This window comes from Cyclopterus lumpus, chromosome 13 (assembly GCF_009769545.1).
Source record: "Cyclopterus lumpus isolate fCycLum1 chromosome 13, fCycLum1.pri, whole genome shotgun sequence".
Taxonomy (NCBI): Eukaryota; Metazoa; Chordata; class Actinopteri; order Perciformes; family Cyclopteridae; genus Cyclopterus; species Cyclopterus lumpus.
This window is the reverse complement of record NC_046978.1, coordinates 20,857,789-20,867,788: the sequence shown is the minus strand read 5'-3', so window position 1 is coordinate 20,867,788 and position 10,000 is coordinate 20,857,789. Positions and strand designations below refer to the sequence as shown.

The following is a 10,000-nucleotide window of genomic DNA, read 5'->3' as shown; positions in this document are numbered from 1 at the left end:
TGGTTATTGATCGTTGTCTGATCAGTAGCCAATCAATAACAGTAACTGAGGGGGGGGGGGGGGGGGGTACCTGGCTCGCCCTGCAGGCCAGGGAACCCAATGAGGCCTGAAAGAAAGCAGAGAAGAAGAACGTTACTCATCACATGAAATCAACAGATTAATACAAACTGATCCATAAAACAACACAAACAACTCAACTAATCTTTAGCTTCAATACACTTCATAATGTTCAGTTTATTCTAGAACAGGATTTTTATACTGAATGTTGTTAACAGGGCGTGAGGATAAAAGAGATGAATGAACAATTTATATTGTCAGTAAGGCGAACATGAAAGTAAACAAACCCTTGTTTTGTTTCTTTGAACTATATATAGATAAAATGTATTGAGTCTCACATGAGAAATCAAATCTTTTTTATGTGAACGTTTTTACCAGTAAAAATAAAAACACAGAGAAAACCAAAACTAGCGTTTTTATTAAAAGTTTAAATGTTGATCTCTGTCCTCCTACCTTGTTCTCCGTGGACTCCGTGGGCTCCGTGGGGCCCGGGGACCCCACGCTGGCCCTTCAGGAATCTGTGTTTAAAATACGTCTGATAAAAAACAAAACACATATTTAACATGGAGACTGAGAGTCTCTTGGCCCCGCCCCCAGTGACATTGCCCGCCCCCTCTTTTGAAGCCTGATTAACTGTGGATCCACTTATTAACATGACCAATAAATGAGCTACAGAGGATTCATCTATTTACACAACTTTAACGGTCAATAAGTAAACAGGATATTTGATGGTTCACTTCCTGTACAAACCGCAGCGTCATCATCATAGAGGAGAGTTTTACACTGATGAAGACAGACGCCTGCAGGTCTGATGGACTGTATTTGTTGAACCGTCTAATCCACAGGTGTCAAACACAAGACCCGCCACGTCCTTTAATGTGATCACCTTTTCTTAAAAAAATTTAAGAAAAAATCCTGTGCTTTTATTTTGAAGGTATTTTGAGTTTGTGGATAAAAGCTGCTCCTTCAGACACTGACTTGTTTCCATGGTAACGTTGGTTGTCAGACTCTGTGAGTGAGCCATAAGTTACATCTTTTGAGGCTTTTTTAAACTACTACGACTTTTTATTTCATGTTTGAGCATGAACGCACTGTTAGTCTGAAAAGTCTGAAGTTACTGAATAGTTATGTATGTTGTATTACATTGTGTCCTTAAGATGCACTTTTGGGTTTATAATTGACTGCAAACTAGTCTAAAATGTGACAAAAAAGCTTAACGTGTTTGATCTTTAAAACAGTAATGTGGTTTATAATAAATATAATTAAATGGATTTATTTTATAATACTCTAGAAATGTGCTTGTATATATTTTTACATTTATATAAATGCATGTACAATATTTACACTCGAATAAACAATAATCAAATGCAAAAACAGTAATTTAACAACATGCTCTGCAGTAGTTACATCTATAGTGTTACAGTTACTGTCGGCCCTTTGAGGGCAGCATGATGCTGAACATGAGTTCGATCAATACTTCATCATAGAGATGAACAGTTCTGTGCGTTTTCTTTGTTTTTATTCAAACTGGCTCTTATTTTGAAAGAACTGGACATGCTTCCTGTCAACATTTTAATCAATGAAACAAAACAAAAATCAATCAAAACTTCTACTCACCTCTCCTGGAAGACCTGGATAACCATGGTCACCTTTCTCTCCCTGTTATGAAAACAGCATGAACACTGAGGCAGTACTGAGTGTACTACTGCAAGAATACTTCAAGTACCTCATAAAGTACTCACCGTGGCTCCTTCGATACCTGGAGGACCGAGGTACCCACGATCCCCTGGGACGCCCTGCAGACACACCGCTTGAGTTCATTTCATGAAGCGTTCTACATCTTTATGAGTGTTGGGGGTCAAAGACTGCAGGTCAACAGAACCTTCTTATTGGTTTATATTGATTCTTTCAAACAATCCGGTCGTTCATTTCAACAGACCATTTCTTCCTGTTTTATTTTGTGTTACTCTCCTCTCGTTTCAGATACTTCCCTTCCTGCCCTCATGTTGTGATGGTCTGCCCTGCCCCATGATTGGCTCCATCGGTTCCTGATCGTCCTCACCTCCCGTGTATTAGATCTGTGTTTCCTCGTCTTTGCCAGTTCGTCTTTGTCCTCTGAGTTCAGCGTTCAGACAATCTTCCTGTTGTTAGTGTTCCTGTTTTTTTCAAGATGTACCTTAAATGATCTGATAACCTGACGGAGCTCCTGTATGCTGAACCTGTTTGATAAGTAAAGACTGTTTTACTCAACCTAGTCCCGATCTCTGGGTTGGGCTTCAGGTCCTGTTTACCAGTCGGGACACAAGCACTTTGACTCTCAACTCAAACTCCAGTCTCACGTCTCAAGTTTTTAATCTGGGCAGCGCTCAGAACAGGAAGCCTTGGCCCAGATATCTGCTGGCAGCACCAGAACCACAGATATACGCGACCCCAGAGGCTTATCGTCATCAGACTGATGGGTTATGAGATTTTAAGTGTCTCATATCATATCGTATTGTACTGTATTGTATTGTATTTTATTGTATTATATTGTCTCGTATCGTATCATACTGTACCATATTATACCGTATTATACCTTATTGTATTGTACCATATTGTCTCGTATCGTACCGTATCAAATTGTATCGTATTGAATGATTTTGTATCATACTGTACCATATCGTATTATATCATATCGTATCGTACTGAAACGTATTGTATCATATTGTATCGTATCGCAATGTACCGTATTGAACCATATTGTATCGTATTGTATCGCACTGTATTGTATCGTATTGTATCAAATTGTATCGTATCATACTGTACCGTATTGAACCATATTGTATCGTATTGTATCGCATTGTATCGTATTGTATCATATTGTATCATATTGTATCGTATCGCACTGTACCGTTCCGTATTGTCACGTATTGTATCGTACCATATTCTAATGTATTGATTCGTATTGTATCGTCCTTTACCGTATCTTATCATATCGTATTGAATTGTATCGTACCGTACCTTATTGTATCGTAACGTATTGTATCGTAACATATTGTATCGTAACATATTGTAACGTATTTTATCATATTGTACCGCATTGTATCATATTGTACCGTATCGTATTGTATCATACTGTACTGTATCGTATTGTATCGTAACATATTGTAACGTGTTTTATCCTATCGTATTGTATCATACCATACCGTATCGTATTTTATCATATCGTATTGTATCGTACCGTTACGTACTGTAACATATAGTATCGTATTGTATCGTACTGTACCGCATCATATTATATCGTACTGTACCGTATCGTATTGTATCGTACTGTACCGTATCATATTATATCGTACTGTACCGTATCGTATTGTATCGTACTGTATCGTATCGTATTGTATCGTACTGTATTGTACTTTACCGCATCATATTATATCGTACTGTACCGTATCGTATTGTATCGTACTGTATCGTATCTTATTGTATCGTACTGTACCGTATCGTATTGTATCGTACTGTATCGTATCGTATTGTATCGTACTGTATCGTACTGTACCGCATCATATTATATCGTACTGTACCGTATCGTATTGTATCGTACTGTATCGTATCGTATTGTATCGTACTGTACCGTATCGTATTGTATCGTACTGTATCGTATCGTATTGTATCGTACTGTATCGTACTGTACCGCATCATATTATATCGTACTGTACCGTATCGTATTGTATCGTACTGTATCGTATCGTATTGTATCGTACGGTACCGTATCGTATTGTATCGTACTGTATCGTATCGTATTGTATCGTACTGTATCGTACTGTACCGTATCATATTGTATCATACCATATTGTAACGTGTTGTATCGTATTGTATCATACCGTACCGTATCGTATTTTATCATATCGTATTGTATCGTACCGTTACGTACTGTAACATATAGTATCATATTGTATCGTACTGTACCGCATCATATTATATCGTACTGTACCGTATCGTAATGTATCGTACTGTATCGTATCTTATTGTATCGTACTGTACCGTATCGTATTGTATCGTACTGTATCGTACTGTACCGTATCATATTATATCGTACTGTACCGTATCGTATTGTATCGTACTGTACCGTATCGTATTGTATCGTACTGTACCGTATCGTATTGTATCGTACTGTATCGTATCGTATTGTATCGTACTGTACCGTATCGTATTATATCGTACTGTACCGTACCGTATCGTATTGTATCGTACTGTACCGTATCGTATTGTATCGTACTGTATCGTATCGTATTGTATCGTACTGTACCGTATCGTATTATATCGTACTGTACTGTATCGTATCGTATTGTATCGTACTGTACCGTATCGTATTGTATCGTACTGTATCGTATCGTATTGTATCGTACTGTATCGTACTGTACCGTATCATATTATATCGTACTGTACCGTATCGTATTGTATCGTACTGTACCGTATCGTATTGTATCGTACTGTACCGTATCGTATTGTATCGTACTGTATCGTACTGTATCGTATCGTATTGTATCGTACTGTATCGTACTGTACCGTATCATATTATATCGTACTGTACCGTATCGTATTGTATCGTACTGTACCGTATCGTATTGTATCGTACTGTACTGTATCGTATTGTATCGTACTGTATCGTACTGTATCGTATCGTATTGTATCGTACTGTATCGTACTGTACCGTATCATATTGTATCATACCATATTGTAACGTGTTGTATAGTATTGTATCATACCGTACCGTATCGTATTTTATCATATCGTATTGTAGCGTACTGTACCGTATCGTAATGTATCGTACCGCTACGTACTGTAACATATTGTATCGTATTGTACCGTATCATATTGTATCGTACTGTATCGTATCACATATGGTTGTTTGCGTTCTTCTTAGCTTAGCATGTTACCTGGTCTCCCAGCTCGCCAAGGACTCCATCCTTCCCCGGTTTACCCTATAACACAAAGACCAAGCCCCCAATGTTAGACCAGGATTACACCGGTCCAGGTTTCTAATGAGGTTCAGGTCCCAAAGAAAAATGAAATAAATAACAATATTTTTTATATATAATGAATCTGTAATGATTGTTAGTTCAAATTAATTCTGATTATAGTTCCACGTTATCATAATGTAGTACTTGTGTCTCTCTCTTACTAGTGAGCCAGGATCACCTCGCCCGCCCTTTTCTCCTTTAACCACCGGTTTCCCTGCCACTCCCTGGAGGAGAAAACAAATGCACACATCAGCCTGAATCTCTGATAATAAAACAAAGTCAATCAAAACCATAATTAATACATTTGTTTCTTTGATACATTTATAACGCTGTAGTCGGACTAAGAGACAACTTTGACTTACAGGAAGTCCAGGGCAACCTTTTAGTCCAACTTCTCCTGGTTCTCCCTGAAATAAACAACATAAATATCAGTGAAAACAGGCCAAGGGATGTTGCGACAGCAGAGAGAGACAGGCAGACATACCTTCAGTTCTTTGGGTCCTTCAGCATACAGTTTAATTCCTTTCTGTCCAGGGATCCCTTGTGGGCCGCCATCACCCTGAAACCAAACACAGCTGATGATGAAGATGATTTTGATGATGGCGCATATGTTAGAAACAATCAAAGTGTGATGCAATTACATTTTTCTTCATAACCCAGGCATTAGCATTAGCATCAGAATTAGCATCAGGCTCACCCTCTGTCCACGGGGACCTGGTATCACTGGACTCGGACCTTCCTGACCCTGAAACAAAAACACAGCATCATCAGACAGAGAATAGTTGTGATTTTTGACTAGTAAAGTTATTTACGTGTTAAATAAAGAGATTCCAAAGTCCAAAGAGAGATTATCTTTTGTGAACAAGATATTATTTTCAGCAAACTAAATAACATCTGCAAACAAATCACTAACTTGTTTGTACAATATTTCAAATGTGGGGACATTGAACCGGCCTGCAAACACAAACTGCTCTCAGATCAGTTCAGCCTGTTCAGGTCTCTCATGGGAGAACATGATCTGGGCCAAATGGAAATTGCTGCATCCAAACGAAACATCACAATAAATAATCTTCACCTTTTCTCCGGGTAACCCCAGAAACCCTGGACTTCCCTATGTGAAAAGGAAACAGCTGATGTCAGTTGGTTGAGCCAATGATTACAATTATTTGTAATAATGTTTTAAAGTTTAGGATGTGAAGCGTACAGGAAGTCCAGCGGATCCTGGTGGTCCTGGCAGACCTGGTTCACCTGGATCTCCATTCAGCCCCTGCAACACGAACGGCCAATCAGAAAAAGACTCTCCCTTTTTGGCACTACGGCAGCCTGCTGTGCTCAATCTGTGGACTGGTTTACATTAAAGAACACAAGCAATAATCATTTTGTTCATGCATCATTAGAACTACCCTGAAGTGTATTTACGGGACACCATAACCGCTTTTCGAGGAGTTGTATCACCACCGGTTGATGTGCAATGCATGCTGGGATACTGAGGAACAGCCTTCCTGGTCACTAGGAATGTTCCTCACGAGAACACAACAACTGGAGAAGACCTTTAATCCGGTCTGAGGTTCTAAACTCACATGTTCTCCATCTCGTCCTTCTGGTCCTGTTGCTCCTTTAATATCCGGAGTGGGGGGGAAGACAAAGGTGTGTCCCTGGAACCAGAAACAGGAAGTGTTTGAGTTTGAGGAAGTTTTTAATGTCTCTAAAGTTTCTGTTGTTTCTAATGTTGCTATTGTTTCTGATATTTAATGATTCTAATATTTCTAATCTTTCTTATGTCAAAAAAAAATGTGAATGGAAAGTACAAAATGACAGCAGGTTGTAACGTGTCACATGACAGCAGGTTGTAACGTGTCACATGACAACGTGTCACATGACAGCAGGTTGTAACGTGTCACATGACAGCAGGTTGTAACGTGTCACATGACAGCAGGTTGTAACGTGTCACATGACAACGTGTCACATGACAGCAGGTTATAACGTGTCACATGACAACGTGTCACATGACAGCAGATTGTAACGTGTCACATGACAGCAGGTTGTAACGTGTCACATGACAACGTGTCACATGACAGCAGGTTGTAACGTGTCACATGACAGCAGGTTGTAACGTGTCACATGACAACGTGTCACATGACAGCAGGTTGTAACGTGTCACATGACAACGTGTCACATGACAGCAGGTTGTAACGTGTCACATGACAGCAGGTTGTAACGTGTCACATGACAGCAGGTTGTAACGTGTCACATGACAACGTGTCACATGACAGCAGGTTATAACGTGTCACATGACAACGTGTCACATGACAGCAGATTGTAACGTGTCACATGACAGCAGGTTGTAACGTGTCACATGACAGCAGGTTGTAACGTGTCACATGACAGCAGGTTGTAACGTGTCACATGACAGCAGGTTGTAACGTGTCACATGACAACGTGTCACATGACAGCAGATTGTAACGTGTCACATGACAGCAGGTTGTAACGTGTCACATGACAACGTGTCACATGACAGCAGATTGTAACGTGTCACATGACAGCAAGTTGTAACGTGTCACATGACAGCAGGTTGTAACGTGTCACATGACAGCAGGTTTTAACGTGTCACATGACAACGTGTCACATGACAGCAGATTGTAACGTGTCACATGACAGCAGGTTTTAACGTGTCACATGACAGCAGGTTGTAACGTGTCACATGACAACGTGTCACATGACAGCAGGTTGTAACGTGTCACATGACAGCAGGTTGTAACACGTCACATGACAACGTGTCACATGACAGCAGGTTGTAACACATCACATGACAGCAGGTTGTAACACATCACATGACAGCAGGTTGTAACACATCACATGACAGCAGGTTGTAACACGTCACATGACAGCAGGTTGTAACACGTCACATGACAGCAGGTTGTAACACATCACATGACAGCAGGTTGTAACACGTCACATGACAACGTGTCACATGACAGCAGGTTGTAACACATCACATGACAGCAGGTTGTAACACATCACATGACAGCAGGTTGTAACACGTCACATGACAGCAGGTTGTAACACATCACATGACAGCAGGTTGTAACACGTCACATGACAACGTGTCACATGACAGCAGGTTGTAACACATCACATGACAACGTGTCACATGACAGCAGGTTGTAACACATCACATGACAGCAGGTTGTAACACGTCACATGACAGCAGGTTGTAACACATCACATGACAGCAGGTTGTAACACATCACATGACAGCAGGTTGTAACACGTCACATGACAACGTGTCACATGACAGCAGGTTGTAACACATCACATGACAACGTGTCACATGACAGCAGGTTGTAACACATCACATGACAGCAGGTTGTAACACGTCACATGACAGCAGGTTGTAACACATCACATGACAGCAGGTTGTAACACATCACATGACAGCAGGTTGTAACACGTCACATGACAACGTGTCACATGACAGCAGGTTGTAACACATCACATGACAGCAGGTTGTAACACATCACATGACAGCAGGTTGTAACACATCACATGACAGCAGGTTTTACCTTTGCACCTTGTAGTCCTGGTCGACCCTGAAACACACAGCACAGTTAGCTTTAGCTTCTCAGAGCTAATTAGCCTAGCCTAACCTGCAGTGATTCAAATGTAGGATGGAGGAAGTAAGCACCTGAAGGCCGGTATGTCCTGCAGCCCCAGAAGACCCTTGGTAACCAACATCCCCCTGGAAGAGACCAGTCAATGCGTTAGTGTTTGAGACTTCTGTCTCACAGGGAGATCTTCCTTGACTTCTCTGGAGATGTTTGACATCGCCTCATATTTCCACATTTCACCTTCTCGCGTCTTAAATCACCTCAATTATCACGTTGCAACAGTTGAAACTTCGTCTTCTGTAAAAACCTACTGGTGAACCTCAGGGCTCAACTCTAGACCCGCTTACGTTCCCCGTCTACTTTAATCAGTCACATCGTTACAACAATATCTACGTAAACATTTTAACTGGGTGGGGCTCTTTTCTACCTTTGTCCCATTGCATCCTGGGAGTCCTGGTAGACCGATGGCTCCTTCATGTCCGTGGAGGCCCTGAGGAGACAAGTTCCAGAAGAATAAACCACACTGAAGAGAATCTGCTTCCTCGACAAACTCTTAATGTAAACATCTGTTTCTCCATCATGCCAGTAAAACACCATCAGGTTCTCACCGGCAGTCCTGGAGGTCCAGGGAAACCTGGTTTACCTGGAAGACCCTGGAGAACACAGGGAGACCAACTTTAATGTGGTTGCTTGTATTCATTCAGTCACACTTTACAGAGGTGGTCTAGCTCTGAGGTCTGATCGGTACTCAGTCATGTTCATAAAGATACTTTTATGAAACTAGAATGAGGCTCAAACCAGAGAGAAGTTAAAGAGTTTAATAAAGTAATTCACACCCGAGAGCCTTTCAGTCCTGAACCTCCGGCTGTTCCCTGATCCCCCTGAATAGAAACAAGGAGAGAAGAATCAAGAGAAATGAAATCTGTGGACATCGTTTACATTCATCATGATAATATTACATAAAATCCATGAAGCTGGAGTATACAACGTCATATTCATGTTTCATGGACACAGTGTGTGATCCTCTCAGCGCACTACTGAGCACAGAGACGGGGAGGAGACGAAGGCTCACTCCTTACTTTATTCATGCATCTCAGACACACTCTACAAAATACATTAAATATAATAGAATTGTAATTAAATTAAACTAATTAAACTAAATGAAATGTAATTAAACTAAATGTATATTTAATTCACGATGTCATGGCGGAAGATTATTTTGGTATTTTCCAAATGAAAAGAGGACAGAATCCTGAGGATCTCCGTCTGTGAGACAATAACAACAATAATCTCTCATTGTCATCATGAAAACAAGAGTTCAGTTCTGATGTCGTC

The 10,000-nt window shown here is 40.5% G+C and overlaps 1 protein-coding gene across 1 annotated transcript in view; it reads right to left on the bottom strand.

Moving 5' to 3' along the window:
- The window catches only part of col4a3 (collagen, type IV, alpha 3), a 41,813-nt gene that overhangs the window by 23,354 nt on the left and 8,459 nt on the right, over positions 1-10,000 (bottom strand). The window contains exons 4-20 of the mRNA XM_034549231.1: positions 9,502-9,546; positions 9,274-9,318; positions 9,093-9,155; positions 8,743-8,796; positions 8,621-8,647; positions 6,638-6,712; positions 6,262-6,324; positions 6,133-6,168; positions 5,755-5,802; positions 5,542-5,616; positions 5,420-5,464; positions 5,219-5,281; positions 4,974-5,018; positions 1,800-1,853; positions 1,675-1,716; positions 511-592; positions 71-106 (exon numbers count right to left, since the gene is read on the bottom strand). Of these exons, the coding sequence (XP_034405122.1) occupies positions 71-106; positions 511-592; positions 1,675-1,716; positions 1,800-1,853; positions 4,974-5,018; positions 5,219-5,281; positions 5,420-5,464; positions 5,542-5,616; positions 5,755-5,802; positions 6,133-6,168; positions 6,262-6,324; positions 6,638-6,712; positions 8,621-8,647; positions 8,743-8,796; positions 9,093-9,155; positions 9,274-9,318; positions 9,502-9,546 (898 nt within the window). The remainder of the gene's footprint in view (positions 1-70; positions 107-510; positions 593-1,674; positions 1,717-1,799; positions 1,854-4,973; positions 5,019-5,218; positions 5,282-5,419; positions 5,465-5,541; positions 5,617-5,754; positions 5,803-6,132; positions 6,169-6,261; positions 6,325-6,637; positions 6,713-8,620; positions 8,648-8,742; positions 8,797-9,092; positions 9,156-9,273; positions 9,319-9,501; positions 9,547-10,000) is intronic.